The sequence below is a fragment of the Pteropus medius genome, unplaced genomic scaffold (genome assembly GCF_902729225.1).
Source record: "Pteropus medius unplaced genomic scaffold, Ma_sr-lr_union100, whole genome shotgun sequence".
Taxonomy (NCBI): domain Eukaryota; kingdom Metazoa; phylum Chordata; class Mammalia; order Chiroptera; family Pteropodidae; genus Pteropus; species Pteropus medius.
This window is the reverse complement of record NW_024349803.1, coordinates 12914472-12938053: the sequence shown is the minus strand read 5'-3', so window position 1 is coordinate 12938053 and position 23582 is coordinate 12914472. Positions and strand designations below refer to the sequence as shown.

Sequence of the window (23582 nt, the reverse complement as noted above, 5' to 3'; positions counted from 1 at the left end):
ACTTCCAGACCCATTCTCATTGTACTTACTTAACATCTACACTAAAACATGACTTTAATGTCTAATTTCATTAAATTACCCTTCTTTCAGGTGCACAGGCTCACTCGTACCACTGGACTCTTTAGTTTCAGTGGATGAAATTTCATCTAAGAACTAAATGGAAAAATAGGCAAATATTACAATTTGTGATGATACATCATAAATTGAGCTTATTTAAATGTCACTGATAATATTGTGAGGTTATTATTAAGGAATATACATAACTGTAATTCATAAAGCAAAACACATTTAATTGTAGAGGAAGTCCCTAATTTACACATGACAGTATTCTAAAAAGTTTATTCTTAAATTACGTAAAACCCAGAATATATTCCTTGTAAAAATAATTCAATCCATAATTTCTTAACTGCAATTCCAAAATCTATAAAGCTTTGAATATAAATAGTTTTTTGTTTCGACTTACAGTCAACTAATTTGGGGGTTATAACTTAATCTTAACTGGCACTGGGCTATTATTTATAGTCTGTATTTATCTACTTAGTGTAAATACTCATACATTGTGCTACATAAATATTAGTAAGTTTGATTATGGCATATAGCCCCAAGCCCCACTGAGAATATTATCTAAGACATAGCATATACTTATTATTTTTAAAAACTGAAAAACTAAATTCTGAAATACTTCTGGTCCCAAAGATTTTAGATACAGAACAGTGAATCGCTAAGTCAAGAACTACCAAACTATGGCTTGCAGGGCCAAATTCAACCTGTAGCTTGTTTTCGTAAGGCCCATGAGTTAAGAATAGTTTTTACATTTTTAAAGCATTGTAAAACAAAAATAAAAATTATGAATTATGTAGCAGAGCCCTATGAGGCCAGCAAAGCCTAAAATATTTATTTACTGGCCCTTTACAGAAAAAGAGTTTGCTGATTTCTATTATACATAATTGGCTTTAGCCCTCAGAGACAGTATTCCATAGTTATCACTCGAGTGTAACTAGGTTCTCTGGAACAACCTAAAATCTAATCACCATTTATAAACTTCCTATGTAGAACATGTGAATATGGTGGCTCAAGAAAAACTGGAGTACCCCACTCTACCAATGAATGGCAAGCCCCCCAGTGAAGAGTATTTAGCTTCACAAATATGCTACCTTGACAGGTCAAGAGTTTCCTGGCATGTGGCTTTCATGGGAAAGGGAAGTCAGTAGTTTGAGGAACAATTTTTGTTTTTAGAGAGGAATCCTATTCTGTCCCATAAATGAACATCCTTGCTTTTTTCTTTATACTTTTCTATGTTGTCCCATTCAGGACTTAAAAAAAAAACAAAAAACAAAAAACAAAGTACATTCCAATATAAATGAGACTGAGGCACCAGTGTCTAATGTAAAGTAGAAATTTGTAGGCACAGCCATTTTCTCCTAAAACTGGCTATAGATCATCCACCAGAACGCACACTTGAGAGTTTTCCAATGGAATGTTCACTTCTAGTTTGCTGGAAAAAAATCTTGGTAAGTGAAAGAACAAGAGTAGAGTTTCTTTTTGCATTATATATATGTGATACAGAAAAAGTATCCAAAGGAACTAAAGAAATATCCTATCTTATCTTCAGCTCTTACAGGTGGACCAACCCACTAATGTAGTGTAACAGACATCTGACTATTTCATTTCTTAGTTTTGCCTGAAGGCACTGATTTATTTATTTGACAAATATTTATTATTTATGATAATTGTTACATTATTTGTTATATTTTATAAGGAACTATAGGGTAAATACAGTTAAATGAAGTGAAAGAATACAGAATAATTAAGATAGACTATGTGCAGGGTGACTATAGGTCCCAGTTTGCTCAGGGCTTTCCTTATCTACAACTGTGGTTCCAATATAACCAGTACCACAACTTTTTACTCTTGAAAGTATCTTGGTTTGGACACTAAATTATATGGTCATTGTGTTTACAGACCAATCCAGGATACCTTTCCTAAACTCTGTGGAAATAGTATATGATTCAGAGTTATAACCTATTTTTTTCTGGAGCAGTGATCAATGTCACTAGTGAGAACAATTCAAAATGTGAAATTGGGCTTCATAAACTTTTGCAATTTATTACATTGCACATATCCAGACTTAGTTAGTGAATAATAAAGAAAACTCTTATATTAGGGCAAAATATTCTATGCTAGTTTAGGAATCTAGAAGCAAATCAGTAAAGGAGACATACTATGGTGATAGTCCAAGAGAATGTAAGTGGGTGACTCAGGGTGGATCGGGAACAGACTAAACTGACACGCTTAAATGCTTTCTCCATTGACCTTATCAACTTTACACATTCTGATTTTATCAGGAAAAAAAAAACGAAATCAGATGCTACGATTGCCTAGGTCATAAAAAAATGGAAAAACAATCCTAAAACAAAAGACAGTACATCATAATCTTGCCAACAAAAGTCTGCCTACACTGTCTCACAACTGTTTCAACAATGTCCTATCAATAAAAGGGCAGCTTTTTCTTTGCCCATTCTTCTAAAAGACTTTCTCCTCAAAAGCCTTCAATGGTCGCTTAAAACATTTTTGGTTGAACTTGCACTATTCTAGATAAAAAAATTCCAACTAGCTTTCATTTTTTAAATCATCACTTTCATATACTAAGTCCCTGTAAGAATTTTAAAAGTACAAAAAAAGCACAAATATACTTCCACAAAATATACTCTTGGCAATCAACTGTGAACCATGCTCCAGAAACTGAATGAAATCTTTAAAATTTAGCCTTGCTAATTTGAATTCCTTAAGTTAGAGCTGTGATAAATAAAACAGTGTGCTTTCTTTAAGACAAGTTTAGATGTACTTCAAAATAAATTTTTTTCAAATTTTTAGGGTTTTATAATAATGCTACATTTTATTTAGAATGATTCAGAACTGAAGACTCAAGAAATTATAGATCCTTTTTAAATATTCCCAGATGCTAAGTACACAATTTTTGTATATTATAGGCCTTGTGTTAGGATATTATATACTGTAGGACTGTACGTTTTAATTTATAGTAACTTTCCTCAGGTTACTACTATAAGTCTATAGTGTTTATAAAATGTTCAATAATTCAATAATTAAGTGCCTACTATACATAAGGTACATATTAAGCCTTTTCCCCTAGACCAGAGGTTCTCAATCAGAGGCAATTTTATCCCTCAGGAGACAGTGACCATTTAGAGACATTTCTGGTTGTCAAACTGGGGGCATGCTACTGGCATCTAACTGGTAGAGGACAGGGATGCTGCTAAACACCTTACAAGGTATAAGACAGCCTCTCACAAACTAGAATTATCTGGTCAAATTGCCAATAGTGCCACTTTTGAGAAGCCCTGACTCTAGATACTTGTAATTTGTTATTAAGACACTGGCAATAGTAGCTAAAATTCATTTAGGTATTTCAGAGCTAAAAATCCCATGGTTGTATGGGAGGAGAAAGGGGAAAAAATACAGCCTTGTTATATTTGGTAGATAGTTTAAACATTATTTTTCAAACTGGGGGCTGACTCCTAGGAATAATATAAAATGTTATTTCCCAATGCTATATGATAAGAAATGTTAATATATCCAGAGTAAAACAATCATACCTTTTTAACTGCTATAATATATCCTTCTTCTTGAAACATTTTGAAAAATTCACACATGAATGTCTCCTTGAAACTTGACTAAGAAAAAAAACAGACAGGATTTATATATGTTAAGTAGAGAGCTAAGAATATAATGGGCTGTATTCTTAATAAAGCTGAGAAGTAAGGCCTAACAGGATTCCATCATATATTTCAAGAGCTTGGCACTAAAGATTTCCTCAGTAGACGTTAGATGATTATGGTGCAGACAGATAAACAGGCAGCCTTAACATCTGTTTACTAGACCTTCTCCTCTTAGATATATTAGTTTAAATGAATTTGTCTTCTTTAACAGGTGACTAAAATATATCTACCTAATTGACAGCTACTGGTATCTATACCTAGTATTTTTGGTTTTGCTTTGTTTTTAATTTGAAAAAGAGTAGTGAGGGAGAAGGGATCACAGGGTAAACCATTTCTGAAGTGTGAATACAAAACAAGAGATGTAAAGACTTACCTTGCTTTTGGACAGACTCCCCCAGCTACCCAAAGTTTGAATGGTTTTTGAGATGAGAGTTAATGTTCTAATTGTCTGTGCATCCTAGAGAATGTAAAAAAGACACAAAATTCCTGTTAAGTTTTAAAAATCGAATTTGAATAAATATAGAGTGCATGGGTTGCACTGCTCTAAAACAGCGACTCAAAAAAATTATAGAGTGCATGGGTTGCACTGCTCTAAAACAGCGACTCAAAAATATTCACTCAAACCACCAACATATTTAAAACCTAGCTAAGGATGGGTAGAACTCTCTGGACTAAGGAAATTAAGAGACTAAAGAAACTGAACGTAATTGACAATTCCTCCCAAAATAATTATATTTATGATGTGTCACCTTTGAAAGCCAAAATTTACTCAATATTATATATGTTGTTTTGTACAGTATGGCAGCTTGAATTGCCCAAAAACTGTATTCACTTTTGAAATGTCAATGGCATCTACTTTTTTCTACCTTATAACTTTCAAAAGTCATTCTCAAGAAAATTTAGATATAGAAATGCTTTAGTTCAGTTTTTTGGTTTATATTCCTTAATATTTTAGTATCCGCACATTGAAAACAGGCAGTGAATGTGAAGGGGATATTTGGGATATGATCGTTATGATATACTTATGAAATAGTTATGCACCTTAATTAAGACTATTCAAAAATATTTTAGATAGAACATCCAGAATTCCATGTATAAAAGGTCCCTACAATTCTCTGCCTTGGAATAATATAAAAATCTTAACAATGTGCTAATAAACTGAATTTGAACTATATTTCACTGACTTCTCTGTTCGAATTTGGTTTTAAAATCAATGTTTTACGTCATTATTTCACTGAACTAGAAAAAGAGAACAAAGTATATTTTATATAGTTTCTGCATATCAGAGATTTGTTTATATCAGCATGGCCCTCACATTTAGCTGCTGTTGATGCCCTGACATACTCTACATATAGGCTGTTCTAAATTTTTCCCCTACTACCATCTGACATCATAATTTTTCATAGCTAATCAGTACCTTAGACATCTGGCACCTAGCACACAGCCTGGCACTGGCACATAGTAGATGCTATGTAACATTTATTAAATTCAACTGAAATGCTGACTCTTTCACATATCCTATCTTATTTTTCTTATATTAGGTTGAACCATGTGTAAATGCCCTTATTAATTTTTGATCTACAAACAAACAATTTCACAGCATTCGCCATAATACTTCATAGAAGGAATTATTCTTTTTCTCGAGATTTACCCCATGACTTTTTAAAAAAGACTCTCTTTCTGAATCCTCCAGGATGCTGATCTGGTATTAGTTAGGCCCCCTTTTCTCTTCAATTGTTCTTTCTGTTGGTTTCTTCTCCTCTATTTAAACCATACATTGGTATTCCCATTTTGGAACAGACTCATCATTTGATAGGCTACTTCTCTGCGCTACCATCTTTCACTTCCCAAACATTTACTGAGTAGATGCTAGAAACTGTGCCATGTGCTTAGGGTACACAAACTTGAAAAAAATCTAGCCCCTGTTCTTAAGATACTGACAGTCCACATGTAGAGACAGTAAACAGATGAGTATTATAAAACGGTATGAGAAATGCCAGGACAGAAAGAGCCACAGGGTGCTGCTCCAGGCACACATAAGAGAGAGATTTAGACTCATGTGTTAGAGAAGTCTGCCTTGGCTGAGACTTGAAAGGAGCTATCAATGACAGAATGGGGGACATGGTGAGAAGGATGGTTCGATCCTTTTTTTTCCTCACCATGAAATTTCTGGAAAGAGTGGTTTACTGAGTCAATGTTAACATAACCCATGTTTTAAAATTAGTGTTTCTAAAAATTCTTCATTCATGTGTTTATGTACATACACGTGCACATGCCTGAATTTGCCCATGTGTTTAGCAGCAGGGCAGACTCACTTCTGAAACGCTTCCTAGGTAAAACTACATTCACCTATTTATTCTTTAATATTCTGCAATCTTATTTTCTTCTCTTCTATTCTACTAAAACTGGCATCTCAAAATTCAAAAAACTTCTAAATGTAAAATCCAACGACCTTTAATTGTTTCTCCTTCCTAACAACTCTGTAAATTTTAATGCTGTTTTGACAATGTCATTACCCCAAGGATCCTGGGATCATTCCTTGCTCTCAATCTGTATAATGTGAATTGTCTATACTTCCTACTTGGTACTAACCAGGTACTGGTTTTAGATTTAGATGTAGTTTTAGATTATGTATCTTAAGAATTTGCCCTATTTCCCCAATTAGAATGAAAAGGTCTTTAAAAGAAGGGATAAGGTTATACTTAAAAGTAAACAATAAAGTTATACAGCAGTATGAAGCAGTCCTTTTGCCATACTGATTGAAAGTGACTTAAATAATAGAGTTTGTAGTTAGAAGGGCTTTATTGCAACATCTCTTACAAGAACATGTAAATCTAAGTCTGAATACAAGACAGGGTCACAAGCTCAGAGGTAGGAGTTCTGTTTATGTCCAGAATGCTGCTACCAAGCTTTCGCTTCCCCCGTGTTCAGTACAGCTTTAGTGACATGGCCACATAAAGGACAACTGTGTGAACAAAAGGACACTGGCCCACTCTCTGCTGCAGCTACTCACAGACCATTTGTCCTCTGACAAGAAAGAGGGTGTTGCTGCCAGGGCAGCACAGTTTTACTCAGTTTTCTAAGTTAAAGGAGTGGCTAATGCCAAGAGTGGTGGCCTTCGGAGTCTAGTCTAGCTCCAAAACCCATAGGAACTCCCAATACTGTATTAGTCACTGAGCTTCCTAAAGGCAGGGAGGTCTTCCTCATAACTGAATCCTCAGTGCTGAGCGCAATGTTCAATACAATACAGGTGCTCCCAACACCTGACTGCCTAAGAGGCAGAAAGGAACAGGGGTAAGGCTCACAGATGAGTAAGACTGAATCAGAATTCCTGTTTAATCTGGCTAAAACTGAGATCAAATCATAATTTATTATGTGTTTAACCTTGGAGAAGTTACTGAATGGTGATTTTCTTATCTGCAAATGAGGATGATAACAGAATTTACCTCACAGGGTTACTGGAAGGACTAAGTAAGTTAAAATATACTAAGTACTTAGAATAAAGCCTAATACAAAAGTAAGCACTAAATAAATGTTGGCTATTATTATTAGTTATATAAATCTGCAATGAAAGCAATGAGATAAAATTATAAAATATTTGGGACATAAAAGGTTAAAAAGAACTAGAAGAAATACACTGTATGAGGAGAAAATAAACAACAAAAATAAATTTTACAATGTTAAGAAATGTAAATCTATGTGGCATAGATCTCCATTTAAACAGCATTTCACAACAAAAATATGATATACTTTTAAAAGTTTTAAATCTCGAAGTTACGATACCATCTCAGGTGAATAAAAAGTACAAATATAAAGATATCGGACAAATTACGCTTCAATAAAAGTTTCTACACCTTTCAGAAATGAGCCTCTACAAATTTCTTAGAGATTTAAAAATACCTGAAAGATTAAACTAAACCTATAGTAAACAAAAACTCTGTATTGTGGAAATTTACAAACACACAACAGCAGACGGAAAACATAATGAATCTTCTTTGTACCCATCACCAAGCTTCAATAATCATCAATATTTTATTACTCTGTGTAATGTCTTTTAACAATGACAAAAAATAGAATTTTCAGCCTTCTGAGACTGAAATGGTCAAGAAAAATATCTAGTGAATTTAAGTATAAGAAAACATAGCCAAGTGAAATTGGCTTATTTTATCTTTTTTTATTTTATTAAAAATAAATAAAAATGGAATAAAGCTTTGAGAAGAACAACACTTACTGGATGATGAGGTCGCAAATGAAAAGTATGAGGTGATACTACGGCTACAGCAAAGAAACGAAGAAATACAAAGCTGCTCACTGCAGAATACTGAACATGAGGGTCATCTGCAGGAAAAAAATGGTGAAATGTCATGCACAAAAACACTGAATTAAAAAACAAGGATGACAAAGTAAAAATATTGAAGAAACATGTAAACTAAATAGGAGATCAATATAATTTGTCTAGTAAGAACTGAGTTGATGAAATGATAGTAATGATTATGACTAAATTAAAGGAAAATATTCTATGACTAAAAAAATCTGAAAGAAATAATAAAGAAAATGAAAGGCAAAGCTGCTAGATTTTCAGAAATATTTTAATTTGGAAAAATACTCCTTTCCTCAATCTGCAAGAAAAGACTCCTGAAATTACAACCAAAATAAAAGTAGTATCTGGCACTATCTAGTGCTAATAATGAATCCCTTTATAATAGAATATTGTTTTCAATTTAAGATGTTTTAATTTTCCCCTGAAAAATCTTGATAATATCAAAGGCTATGCAATAAAAACAATCAGAATGAAATCTTTACTTTAAAAAAACTTTCAATATTCCCTATAAAAATGCAGATAAACTGGTGACAACTTGTGGCTTTGACCATTCACCTGTAGCTTTCATTTCAGACTGGAGTCAAGTCTTAACTCAACAATCAAATGATAGAGAAGCAGGTAGTGAGGGAAAGAATGTCTGGATTTAGTTTGCCTCTTATTAGTCACTCAGTAGGTAGTCACTGACAAGTATTTAATTTGTAATTCTTTAATAATACTTACTTCCCACTCATTGCCTCCTCCTCTCTTCCCAACCCATCTTCTCAGGGTGGTTAGAACAAATGAAAATATTTTATGACAATAAAACTATCATTACTGTAATCTACTGAGGATATGAAGACATATTAATATTTAAGTCAACAAAAAGACAGTCAAGGAGATATGTTTGCATTTATAAAAAAAAAACAGTAAATTGTATTTTAGATTATTTATATAAACAAGAATTAAATAGATAAAGCATATTTAAAGCCAAGATCACTGGGTAGTATAGAGTACAGTGATTACTAGCATGCTTTGGAATAGGCCTGGCCCAAGTTTGAGACCCTGCTTGCCTATTGGCAATGTCATGGACCATGGACAAGTTCCTTAAACTTCTCTAAACCTGCTTCACTCTCTATGTGGTGCAGTGTAGGTGAAATTAGGAGATGATACAGGCTAGCACTGTGACTGTTCACTCACTAAGCATTCAATGTGGTTACCATAATCTAACTCTGCTCCCCTTATTTCTGTTACAAAGACTAGATTTAGTATACTTATTTGAAATATTTGTGTCTTTATTTTAATTAGCAAAAACATCTAGGTCTAAATTTAGCTACATGTTAGCTGGAAAACTACTATGTAGCCCCACCACTTTAGCATTGGGTGGAGAGGCAGATAATACACACGTGTACACATATACACACTTAAAGAACACGAAAAAATAGCAAAATCTCTTCAGATGGTTACAGATATAAACTCACAGTTTCACACAACTGGATAAGACTGAAAATTTAAGTAGCTGCCTTACTTCTTCACCCTCACTTCATTACAGGCAGATCTGGAACGACAGCTATAGCAAGTTTATTTACTCATCAGAGATGCGTGTAATTAGAATAATTTCAAGCACCGACAATCAGAGATAGCCAACTCTTAATTTATGAAATGTTTCTAAGCAAAGCCTTAATGTAGCTGCTCTTACAAAATTAAAGCACACCAGTTACTGACATACACATTTCAAAATTCTATGTATACTACAACAGAGATGTTTCTAACATCTAAAACCATCTCTGTAAAAACCTATCACCACCAAAACCTTATCATCCTCAAACTGTCAAATCTAATCAGTTTTATGAAACTAAAAATTCTATTTGAATGCATGCAAATGGAAAAGGGAGTTGGTACAAATAACAAAGGTGTTTTTGTTTATTATATTTAACAATCTCATAAGCACCTGGTATAAATGTTTATTTATAAATGTTACAGTTCTAAATTTCACCTTTCTCAAAAAATAATGGTGATTTTGATTTGCTCTTTGTATAAAGTTGTCATTTTATTGAAATAAAATAGAATGTTTTGCGATTATAAGAAAATTAAATCAAATGTTTCATAGAAAAGCTAAATCTATTTTGAAAAACTAAATAAGACTATACCTACAGACAGTAAACATTTCACATAAATCAAATACACAGTAAATCTACAAAAAAAAAATATTGAAAAAGAAATGTCATGTTTTAGTGACACAAAGAACTTACTAGGAAATCTTTGAGCAGCCATTTGCCTTAGAGAATAAAAGATATCACACATTACAGTGGGGCAGCTCATACTCGATTTTATAATTGTACTGAATAACTTGTCTACATAGTAGCGCAGATTCTCCTGTAGGATTTAAAAGGTAAACATTAAGATTTCGACTTTTACGCATCTTCAACAGTCTTCCTGGAAACAAATGCAATGAAATGACATCTATTAGGCAGTCACTATCTAATATTCTAAAGCTCTGCTTCCCTTCTCTAAACTCATTCAGCTAAAGGACAATTTACATCTGACCTCATTTAATAAATTAGATAGATTTATAACAGCTAGATATCATAGGTGAATAAATGAAATAAATGGCACAAGAAGCAGCAATTATCTATTGTAATGAACACTTGTGACTTTAACACAGTCATCATTTTCCCAGAGGCAACTGTAAGTACTGGCTGACCAAGTCATTGTGCTACTTACTTAGCCTGATCAGTTTGAACCTAAAAGACTGACCAGAATAGGGATGCAACTAGATATAGCCTTACTTCACTATTGTTTACCAGAGCCAAAAGGGAGTGTCAAAAACAAAAACAAAACAAACAAAAAAAAGTGAAACCTGATGGGGAGATAACACTCTAAAAAGGAGACACAGGAAATGCTGCTAATGGTACCATGCAAAGAAAAAAAGGCACTGCTTCCCTCCTTAGAGCAGTACTACAGCATAAGTGGGACACAGGTATACCTGTAAGGCCAATTTTAATGCAGTTATAAAGATAATAAGGACTTACCTTATTATTTTCTACATTATCTCCCTCTTTTAATTTAATAGGATCAATTTCACAGGATTTTGATGATTCACATATCTGGAAAATAGATTACTTTTTCATTTAATGCTCTTCTTAAAATAATTTGGCAAAATGAAAATATTATTTTTCTGATAATTATAAAAATTAAAACTATAACAAAGTTTAAAACTTCCATCCAGAGATAATGTATACAATACTCCCAAAGCATTGTATAAAAAAAAAGTTTCTCATATATCTGAAACTCTAGCTAAAACAGAAATCCAATAACAAAGAAATAATTATGTAGATTATACTACAATGTGCCCTTTGAGTAAAATAATCCATTGATGAAACAGTAAATAATTTATTCTAATTTTAAAGTGTTCAGTCTTATTCTTTCAGCAATACATGAATCGATATATCATTCCCATCAACAGATCACTGGATGAAAGAGATGCTATAATAAGGACACACAAATTATTATTATCAGAGTACCAATATTCCATACCTCATCCAGAATAGGTTTTAATGTTACTTTCAGGTAGTGCCCTCCCACTATTTTCATCATTTCATCCAGACATCGGGTAGCCAAGGAATTTCCCCTAAAAATTGTGTTTGCATCTCTGAAATACAAATAGAAATAAGGTGAAACCAAGTGTAGTAAACAAAGGCTTTGAAATCAGTAATATGAGATATCTGACTTGGTCATATAAAAAATTTTAGTAATTTTTACCCTCCGTTTAAAAGTTTGCTGCCATTAGGATTTTCAAACTTACAAAAACTCACTGAAAATATAAAAGTAAGTTAAGAAAAAAAGCAATTCAAATTTATGAACTGCAAATGTGTAATGTGTGTATGTGTGTGCGTGTAAAACACCAGTGTTATATACTATGACAGAAATGGGAAGCCACCCGACTGCTTTTTATAATGTCACACCTGTGGCATATAAGGGTGCTACATAATGGGTACGGAAAAAGGAATTTCTGATGTAGTATTTTCTTTGTGACATGTGAATCATTATAAGCAGCAGCAAAGACTAGTAACAGGAAATTGTGCCACTGAGTTAAAACAAAAACAAAAAAACTGTCATTAACTGTTAATTTTACAGTTGGTGGAAACTGTTTGCTAACTTAAAGAGCTACCTTTTATTATATGTTAAGCAGTCCTTTCCAGACTATGCTACAGTAAGGCTAGTCAATACAAAAGAACTAAGATTACAAAAACAATGTGACAAACGAAGGGCCAAATTCAACAACACATAATTAATACTTAATATAACTCTTACTGTGTATCCTTCAAGTCTAATTCAGCCACTGCAGTGGCAAAAGGAACAAGTTTATCATGGTGCAGCAGCAGTCGTACAAGGGGCAAAACAGCATCATTTTTATCTCGACACATTTCACCCAAAATGTAAGCAGCTGAGGCAGATACTGGCTAGAATACACAAAGGCAGAAAACAAGCACAAAATTAAGGAAATACGATTAAATGTTCAATCATTAGCCTGTAAAAATAATTCAAATACGTTCGTTAACTATCGGAGATGAAATCTGGAGTACATATTGGAATCATAGTACTGAGGTTCAGATAAATTAAATATGCATACACACATACTATATATGTATATTACTGTTTTAATAAAGCTTGATGCCCTGAAATCTTTTCCTTATCACTTACAGAATTCTTTTAGCCTTTTTATATTAAATCATACACTTAAAATTTTTAAAGTACCTGAACATCTGGTGATTTTAGCAGCAAAGTTTTCAAAGGACCATAGTACTCTGAAGGAAGCACATAGTCTTCTGTATAACATATATTTAATCGAAGAGACCCAAGGTCATCAGTTTTAGATGATTTGTTTCCATTGTCTCTTGGTTGTAGCAAATACCTAAAGTAAAAATACCATGTGATGGTATTGAGCATTCAAGCTAGTGAGGTGAGTAAACAGCTAAGCAATAAGAAAAAAAACAAACAAACCAACCAAAAAGTCAACTTAATATTTAAGGTTAAGGTTAGGATGCTTCATAAATAGCAGACTATTACCTTCAGATTAATAGTTGTATCTTGAACAAGAAAGCTATAAATAGATTTTTATCCAGGAAATCATAAGTATAGCTAATACGAAAATTAAGACCTCAAAGGGGTTGAATAAGAGTTTGATTAGCATGCAGGTTTAGAAAAACGAATAAAAACTAAAACATTTAAAATCCAATGTATTACCAAAAATATTTTTTTACCAACTAAGAAATATCCATTTAGTTGAAATAGACATACTATGCAAAAAGATATGAGTTTGTTTTAAAATAAATCCTATATGTAAAAATTTGAACTTGCTATTCTTGTTTCAGCCATACCTCCACTGACTCCTCTCATCCCACTAATGTATTATTTTAAAGCAATTTCCAGGTGTTTTTAAATTTCATCTGTATTTCAGTACATATAATTATATAACTATATATATAGAAAACTTTAAAAAACCATCATTAGCTAGTCAGTATTCAAGGTCTTCCAAACTTATCATAAAGTTTTCTACATTTTGTTCAAATCCAAGGCCCAGAGATTGTAATAAGTTGATAAGTTTCTTTTAATCTATGGATTCCCTCTATCCTCTAAGAAATCGGGTAGTAGTTTGTCTTAACAAAATTTTCCACATTTGAGGTTCTCTTAACTCTGTCTCCATGATGTCATTTAACGTTATTTTGTCCCCTCTATATTTCTGTATTTTAGCAGTTAGATCTAGAAGCTTGGTGAGATTAGATTTGATATTCTGCCAAGAACATTTTACTGATAGTGTTGCGTGGTTCCACCAAGAGGCACTAATGTCTGATTGTTCCTCTCTTTGTGATATTAGCAGTCATTGATGATCACTGCCTAGTGTCACTAATTATCGCAGGCTGCGAAATGACAATTTTATAATTCTATCATTCCTCCTTTACTTATTAGCTGAAATTTTTTTTTATGAAGCCAGTAGTTTGGATATTTACTTTTGACATTTCGCACTTATGGCCTCCCCAATAGAAGACTATCTTGTTTAAAAATAGAAGGGTTTAATAAAATATTTATTAATTAGCTTTGAGAATGATAGGATTAAAAACATAAATTAAAATTAGAGAATCAACCAAGCAAAATATAAAAGATGAGGGGATGGTAATACAAGGAGAAGATATTATTCGGAAATTAAATCACTACCCACAAAAGAAGAATTCCTATCTTGGAAGACCAACCTTCAGAATGTCTACTCTCTGATTTGAGAAATAATGATTTATACAGATTACTTAAAGAAATAATTGCAAATAAGCCTATCGGCAAAGGTGACTCAAAAGCACCTCTAAGGGAAGCATAGCTGGCTGACCATCAGGCACCCGGACAAGGGCATTACTTGGGGGCATTTCCCACAGTCTGGTGTATGTTCTGTAGCCTTGCAAATTCAAAAACCCAGTTTTATCAGCTTCTAAAAGTGACCTGAATTGCAATGACTGAGCGGAGACTGATATATTTAAAGTAGAGAGTCGATTACTCCATTTATGAAAAGAAATACAAGAGTCAAGTAGCAAAAATACCTGTACTTTTTTGGGACCAATATATTTTATTATGGAAATGTTCATTCACAAAAGTAGGGAGAAGAGTGATATTGAAAACAAACCTTCTCACCATCACCCCCATGCACTTATTACTCAGCCTCAGCAATTATCACCATTTCCCATGGTATTTTCATCTATATCCCTCACTTCAACTGATACACCTTTTTTACCTGTTAACATAATTTTTAAAATCTGTTTAATACATATTTTAACCTGTTGGTAAGCTATCTGAAAAGCCAAATTGCCAGAAGGTTCCGTGGTAAGTACACAGATACAACACAGAGATTTAAGGAATCTTAGAATTTCCCAGCTAATTGTTTTGCTGAGGATATAATAATGCCTCTAGAGCAGGATTCCCTTTTTCTCCTTGACTGTGCTCAAATGGGCAGTACCCACCAATGTTTGCCTTTTGGGGATTTTTTTTTTTTAATTGTTCTAATTTTCCCATTCTATTTCAACTAGTGTTTTCCATACATGGTTAAAATAAAATTGTATTACAGTTACAACCTGGTTCTGCTTCCCTGACACTGAACCTACCTATCTTAAACAGTGTCCCCATATTCTGGTCAGAGTTCAGAACCTGTTTTGGTTTGTTCTATAGGAATTTTACTCAGAGGGCAACTTTAATTCCTTTACCTGCAAATTACTGTAAGAGAGAGTATGTTTTATTCCTCTGTTTCTCTCATAAAAACACAAAGTACCAGCAAAATAGGTCTACGATCCTAACATGGCATGTTCTTTGCAGAAGGATTAGGGTAGTGCTATGCTAGTTATTAATTTTTATGCATACACTGCTTTAGGATGCTCGAGCACTCCAGAAGGTCTTGTTTTGCTACACCTTTTAAGCTTGTCTCCTTGAGTTTCTTTGGCAGGCTAAGAAATCCCTCTGGACAAAATATCTCATTTGTTTGTTTGTACTTGGAAAAAAAATACAAAATTTCAAAATATATCATTGGCCTCCTACCCACTCCTTGAAAAGATCATTTTTTTAATAAATAGGGACCACTTCAATTTTTTTTAAATAATATTTTATAGGTAAAAGGAACTCAAATCTTTTCTGACAGCTTAAAACATTTTTGAGTTTTGAACATATTCATAAATATATATGTCAAAACACAAATTTATTATAGCACATTGGTTAAGATCACAAACTTTGAAGTCAGAAAGTTTGGTTCAAATGCCAGCTGTGTGACGTTGGGCAAACTGCTCACCCTTTCTGTGCTTTTTTTCTTACCTGTTAAAGAAACGGTAATAAAAATATCTGATTTAATACTTATAACAACTCTAAAAAGATTATATAAATAAAGCACTTAGACTAGCACCTGGTACACAGTAAATGCAATGTAAATGTTATTTATATAACACATATACACACAATTGTTACTACATAAGGAATCTTGTATGAATTGGATGAAAAAAATCTCAAATATATTTTATTTTTCGAATGAAGTGTTTTAGTTTGAAAAAATAAGAAACAAGAAATAAAGAGAAGTTATTAACTGAAAGTGGCAGGTGCTCTACACATTTCTTTCACTCACAATTAGAGAAGCATAAGAGTAATCCTTATGCTCTCAAGAATCAGTACTTTTGATAGCCCTTTGATAGGAAAAAACAAAAAAAAAAACAAAAAACAAAAAAACAAAAAAAAAATCATCTGAAAATTTTAACCACAAAGTCTGTATAACTGAAATTAAAGTAGGCAGGCAAAAACTACAATTGGTTGTTCATAATGCTACATAAGCTGGAAAATAACTGCTCAGAGGCAGCTATACTAATACTTGCATGTTATTTCGGGTTCCATAAAGATAACCATTATGGAACCAATTTACAGATAAATTTAGTAATGAATTTTTGCTAAAGATAAGAGATTAAAGATTAAGTGTCAAAAATGGCAAACTAGGAAACCAACTCATCTCAATTAAAATATTAACCTAGTCTGAAATATGTATAAAGTACTTATGTTAGAAAAACCCCCATTCATTTGTCCATTTACTATTTAAATCTTACTTTCACAGTCTTAAAAATTACAACATCAAAAGATATTTACATCTATTTTCTTAATGTACATTTTTACAACACGGATTATTTGGGGGGGGGAAATTATTGTACCAATCTGTATAATCACACAAAGGTTTTCTTCATATTAAGTTCTCTACCATTGAGATAACTGATAAAATGTGACTGAACTAGATTATCTGTAAGGTTCTTTTTCTTCCAAACAATGGAATACTGGTGAGAAAAAAAGGATGCAGAATTTCTTTATGTATCAATGTGGAATAATGGTGCTGACAGCAGTAGTAACTATAATGATAGCATTTGTGGCTTACTTTGTGAGAACTCATTTCATCTTCTAAGAACTTTGGGAGGCAGGTACTATTTGTATTTCCCCAATTTCATAGCCAAAGAAATCAAAGGCAAACAGGTAGAGTAACTTGTCCAAGGTCACACAGTTAATAGCAGAGATGAGATTTGAACCAAGGCAATTTGGTTCCAGAGTCCATATTCTTAACTACTCTCAAGAGACAACAAATATTTATTGAGATTCTCTACTAAATTGCTAAGTGAAAAAAGCAAGATGCAGAGCAGGATACAGTGTATGTCCATTTGTGTAAAGAAGGAGAAAGAAGGATATATACGTATTTGCCTATATATACATAAAATATTTCCAAAAACTCAAAACAATGGCTGCCTCAGAAGAAGGAAACTGAGTAGCTAGGGGACAGAGGTAGGTGACAGATTTTAACTTCTGAACTTTGCACCATTAAGTATATTAATTATTTTTTTAAAATCAATAAAATTCTATTATCTACATAGGTTCAAGTTAAAGGTGGCTAATTACCAATACTAATAAGCTAATCCTAACATTTGACAGAAATTTCAGAATAAATAACATGCATGATTACTAAGGAACTGAAGAGCGAAGAAAGGAATGGGAAAATGATTGAATCATGTTTAATGAGAAAATAAAAAGAAAAATTTGAACCACCAAAAATCAGTTTTCAGAAAAGGATTATAATAAACAAATACTAAGTAGAAATTATATGAAAAAGCAAACTGAAGCTTTTAAAACAATAAGATTGCATTACTAATAATTATTCTCTTTCCTAATATCAAGATTAGAAAGAATATCTGCTTGAAATTTTGAAGGTAAACAAAGCTTTTCTGGAGTGTTCACGCAGTTACCATCAATTCCACAAGGGGATGCTACAGCTCTACAATTGACGAAGGAGGCTAAGAGTTTAATTTCAAATTACAAGGAAATGGCATTCACATTTCTATAATTCTTTACATCTAAAGAAATGGAAACGAATTAGCAGATGTATCTATTTCATGGTGGATAAATTTTAGCACTAACACTTCTGGCATGTTAAACTATTTTAAAATACTATTGGCAAAAAAACAAAAACAAAAACAAAAACAAAAAACCACTATAGGAGTAAAATGAATTTCTATTTGTTAGTGTTCTTACATCCTGCCAAGGTAGCTGGACAAAATTTTGCCAAATTTGGAGGACAGGCTATGTGGCACATTTCGTGTTTACTTTGAGGGGCTCTGGGAGGCAAAACAACTAACTTTTTATTTTATACTAAGTAGGCATATAATTTTAAAGACTTAAAAAACGGAAATTTTCATTTTAAATGTATGTTACTTTATGAAAGGTGGAAGAAGACACGTAGGGTGAGGGGGTGGTGGTGGTGGTGACAGGCCTCAAATTTTACCAAATTTTTAGAGGGACTAAGTTTAATTTTGCCCCTTTGTGGATGCATTTCAGAAATTATAACATACAAAATGCCACCATAAAGACCAATAAATCTTAGATCTGCATTAGCAAGAGGTAAAAATAAAAATTTTGAGTTTAAAATCAGTCTTTTCAAGAGATAACTGCTCGAGGACAACAGACTCCAGAGTGACAAATGTCTGATGGCCAATCAAGAGAGGCAGGCTCTTTTAAAGACAAATGAGGTTGGTGACCACAGTAAGAGACATCTAAACACTCAGTTTCAAATTCCTCTTCATGGCAACTGAAACTGAGTTCTAAAAAGTGGGCCTTAAAACTTAGCAAATGAGAAAGGCATATTCTTTTCATACTCAGTTGAAACCCGTCTAGCATGAGGGCTGTGGGGCAACCTACTGGAAGGGACAGGATATACAAGCTTTTAAGTGCTGTAGACAGAAAAAACAAAAGCTTCGCACTGATTCTGCTAAGGAAACTAATATCAATTTAATGTCTGAACATTAAATTTAATTTAATATGTTTGTCACTGTTAAGAATCATAAACGGTAAAATAACGTTGTAACCATTCTTGAGCCACCAAAGCTTCTGAAAAGTGCATTAATTGAATCAGTTCAACAACGTAAACCCTCGACATTTAGAAAATAACACCAGGGCCATCCATAGTGCATTTCAGTGGGGTGTAGTGAAGGAAAAATCACTAGTTAGATACTGTAAACAGCTAATTTCCTACAATAAACCCTCTGCCTTCAAACATCCACAGTTCCTAAAACCATTAATAAAGCTTCTGAACTGCAGATGTTGATTTGTGAACAAGCATCTTCTGCCATGGGAATCTCTTATGTAACATTTTAAATGTTTTCCATTTTCTCCTTACAGACAGGATTTAGTTTTTGAACAGAAAATATTCCTAGATAATTCAGTTCTTTTGTCCCAGTACCATAGGTCAAGTCATAAAACTATTAATGTATTTATGTTTCTGCAACAATAAATTAATGACTATATCAATTAATGACTTTTGGCTTATTCCACTACTAGTTTAAAGTGTGTTTATAGTAAGCATTTATTTGCACATACAGTATGCAAGGGAGTACATTAGAATGTTTGTCTTCTTACCAGGCTTGATGAGAGGAATCATTTCTTAACACGTTCACAGGAACCTTAATCTCACCTAGAAAAATATCCTGGACCAGGTTTCCGTTGTTCCACAAGTCGATCCTAAAAATTTTAAATTGGCTTTATTTCTTGCACACAATGTTTAAGAAAACACACAGCACCAAGTAGCTTCAAATTGATTTGTATTATAGCATTATTTTTACATGCTTAAAAGAGATGTTAGCATTATCATGTATCTCACTATCTAAACTAAGCAAAATACTGCAGTAGCTTTTGTTGATAAGCACAGAAAGTAGCTATTTTAAATAGTCTAAAAGAAAGCAGTTAAGTTTCTTAGTTTCAAAGTTTAGGCTTTATTTTAACCTCTGGCAATAAGAACTATAGAATTACTTTGTTGAATCTGAGAAAAGAAACCAATCCAAGACTAGTTTCTTTCTCAATTAGAAGCAGTTAATATGCAAAGACAGGTAACTTAGAAAAATACATTACCTGATCATTACAAACATGTGATTAATACATCCTTTAGATGAACACACTGTTAACACCACAGCTATACATGCATTTACAAAACCTTTCCCCTCCCAAATAGCATAGATATTTAAGACCTAGGAAACTGCACAAACTTCAAACACATGCACCTGTTGAATTATCTTACGAGACTTCTTACCTCACTGAAATTTCTGTTAGACAGCAGATATGTTAAGAAGAATAAAAAAATTATTTCTAAATTGGCTAATATATAATTACTTTTCTATATATTCTTTGTATCCATTAGGCTATGATTCAGAAATTTAAGAAGCAATTAAACTGGGGGGGAAATTAAAAACATAAAATTGGTGAAAATTAGTTCATCATTGTTTATAAAATAAATATACCTTGACTATTTCTGTAGAGAAATCAGATTCTGAAGATAATTTGGATTTAAATTAGATGCATGTTCCTCTAAATTTCATCAACCAACTTGCTGAAGAAAATTCTATTAAGCTTAATTCATGTTTTCCAGTTAATTTTCGGATTTTCTTTTGGCACAGAAAAAGGTAATTTTGTAAAACTCCAAGATGCATACCTAATTTCTAGCTTTTCAATGTCCTCCTCTTCTACCTGGAACTGGGATTTTCTGGTGTAACTACTGGATCTGGTTACCTGTAAACAAAACATTTTAGTAAAAAAATTTTTTCAAATATCTTCTTCCTACATGAACTTAAACTACCATCCCTAAAATGTTCAACTGTGTTTTATTACAAACAGAGGAAAATGCCTACGTAATATTTTACCCAAAAGCGGCTACAGAAGTAGCAGGGAGGTAAGAACAAGGTAGTATAAAAATATAAAATACAACCCAACCCTGTCTCTATGCCCTTCCTTATCAACTCAACATAAAGCAACATTAGACTCTCTAGCTCATCTGTAATCTGGTGGTGACTCAAAGGGTAAAAGTGTTGTATTTCAGTGAACCTGCACATGCTTAGAACTGTTTGAAGACTTTCCCGTATTTCTCTAGATACCAATGCCACTCTTACACTTCCTTCTCACATTTTTACTGAAAATATCAAGGCCATTGGCAGGAACTTCCTCAACTACCATCCACCTGAACATGTTCATTCTCACAGACGCCCTTCCACTTAATGAGTTTTCTCATTCTCTTCTAACAAGATGATATGATCATCTTTTCTAAGACTCCACGCACACATAGTATGCAGCAAGCACTTGATTTAATTACTGCTTTCTTTACCAGCTTTTCGCCTCACTAAGTCTAAGAAAAATTCTCCCTTTAAACTACAGTCTTCCTCTTTCCTTTCACAGACAAATATCTCAAAACTGTAATCCATCCTTAACAGCCTTCACTTCCTCACCACCCACTCACTCACTACAGTAACTCCTCATGATCTGGCTCCCTCACAGGTCATCCGCCTAAAATCCTACTTTTCATCGCCAAGTCTGATGATCAATTCTTAGTTCCCACCTTCACTGACCCCTCTATCTGAATGAGTGATCATACAACTATACCTCTTCTCCCAGAAACACTCTCTTCTTAGAGTGTGCCTACGCACTATTCTGGCAACCTTCTGCTCTCTTTGCTTCTTCCTTTGGTACCTCTTTCCATAGAACCTATAGATATAGGTTTTCTACGAGGTTTTATTTTTTATTTTGCTCTAAGGGACTGCACAGTGCTGCACAGTTTACAAAGTGCTTTCACATCCATTATCTCCTTTGTTCATCAGATCACTGCTTTGAAGCAGGCCACGTTAGATTTATTATCCTCATTTCAAAAATGAGGAAGCTAAAGTACAGAAATTGAGACATGCTCAAAGCTGAATACCTACTAAGTGGCAGAACTGAGCTTCTTCACTTTTCTCCTTCACCTCTACTCCCTTGGCTCTCCTAGCTCTGTAAACACATCTTGAGTCTTTAGATGCAACCATCACCCATCTTCAGTTTCAGGCATGAACTGCCTATTGGCGAGTTTTACATGTCAGACCTCAAGCTCATTATGCCCCAAAACGAACCACTTATTTTTTCCTTCTTTTTCACTTTTCTTTTTTTCCAAATTTGAAACCACGAAGGATAACATTTGACTCCTCTTTTCGTCTTTTCTTCTATAACAAATTCATTATCTTACCCTCTGAAGTTTCTTTCTCATTTGTCCCTTACTCTTAAATCAGACCCCCTTTCTCTTCCCTCCCACTTTTTTTTCCTCAACAGCTAAACTACAACAGTCTCTTGATCTCTGTTCTCTCTCAATCATTTGGCCCACAGATCATAGTTAATTCTTTCCAAAACAATCATTCTTATCCACTTCTGGGCTCAAAACATTCAATGGCTAATACTTAAGTATCTCAGTCAGGCACTCAAAGCCTTTCATTTGTTGGTCCTACTCTATCTTTTTAAGCTTAGTTCCCATTATTCCTTTACATAAATCTTCCAGTTAAATCATACTTGCTATTCTTTGAAGATAATTTTCTGCTCTTCTTTCTCAGTCTCTGCTCAAAATGTTCCTTTTCTCTAAAACTCTTTTTTCTCTGACTTAACTCGGCTGGAGCCAAGCTGATCTAACGCCCCCAATATCACTGCATTTTACTGCTGTGTGTATGCATGCACGTGCATGCTCTGTGTCTCTTGCTCTACTAGGGGACAGAGATTGAACCTTTTATAATCAGCTCAACAAAGTGCCTTTTGAATGAATATTCCAAGGCCTAATAGGTACGCTTGGATACTGCAAGCAGGTCAGGCCTTGAGTTGTGCCTTCCTTGTTTTCTCCAAGCTAGATGTACAGCCATTAACAAACACAGAACAACTGAACTAAGTCCCTAGCTAGGTAATGGAAAAGTCTCACATTGCTGCATTTTCTTTTGCTTTTCCTTCTCTCTTGCCTCCACCCGCACAATTCTTCCTACTTCAATTTTAGCATTCTCTTCAACCTGTGTTCCTTTATTTAAGTACAGAACCAGGAAAGGCTAGATATGCCTCCCTCTATCCACTTTGAAATACCAAGAAAAACATACACAAAAGAAGAAAAAGCACAAATATAAATCTTTTTTTTTTAATCTTCCCTATACATTAATCTCAACTGCAACATGTTCTACAGTTAGAACACAATTTTTTAGAATAGTTTGACTTATTTTGATTTTTTTCCTATAGTTTTCAAATAATATCAAAAAAAGATTTAACAAATTTAAGAACTGCTCCACAGTAAAGAACTCCAAAGCACTGTATTTGGGACAACTTCAAGGCAGCTGAAGATTTCTATGAAAATAATCATGTGTCCATAGGGTGTACTTTACAGTCTCAAAGTATTCTCACATTTGGGCCTCATAAACTCTATCCGTTAGGTAGGGCTGCTATTATTTTCTCTTACAAAATTATCTTTTCATAAGAGAAGAAACTGGAGTCTCAAATTCAGTGATTGTTCAAAGTCAACTGACACTAGAACTCAGATCTACTAAGTGATTCTCATACTTACTTCACTAGTGGTGTTTAAACAATACTCTGCAGAAGAGTCCTGTGGCCACTGTGTATCAGGTGGGTGGGTAAGGGGCTGGACAGGTGAGGGGGTGTATGGAGAAGGGTGTAATATTGAGGATGACTGGAGA

General features: G+C 33.5%; 1 protein-coding gene across 2 annotated transcripts in view; it reads right to left on the bottom strand.

The window, feature by feature from the left end:
* Window positions 1-23582, bottom strand: part of RASA2 (RAS p21 protein activator 2) — a 94839-nt gene that overhangs the window by 11699 nt on the left and 59558 nt on the right. For both annotated transcript variants that reach the window (XM_039837335.1, XM_039837336.1), the window contains exons 8-18: window positions 20558-20634; window positions 19492-19593; window positions 12793-12949; window positions 12349-12497; window positions 11572-11686; window positions 11067-11141; window positions 10287-10410; window positions 7969-8075; window positions 4111-4194; window positions 3615-3692; window positions 80-153 (exon numbers count right to left, since the gene is read on the bottom strand). In XM_039837335.1, coding sequence (XP_039693269.1) covers window positions 80-153; window positions 3615-3692; window positions 4111-4194; window positions 7969-8075; window positions 10287-10410; window positions 11067-11141; window positions 11572-11686; window positions 12349-12497; window positions 12793-12949; window positions 19492-19593; window positions 20558-20634 — 1142 coding nt within the window. The remainder of the gene's footprint in view (window positions 1-79; window positions 154-3614; window positions 3693-4110; window positions 4195-7968; window positions 8076-10286; window positions 10411-11066; window positions 11142-11571; window positions 11687-12348; window positions 12498-12792; window positions 12950-19491; window positions 19594-20557; window positions 20635-23582) is intronic.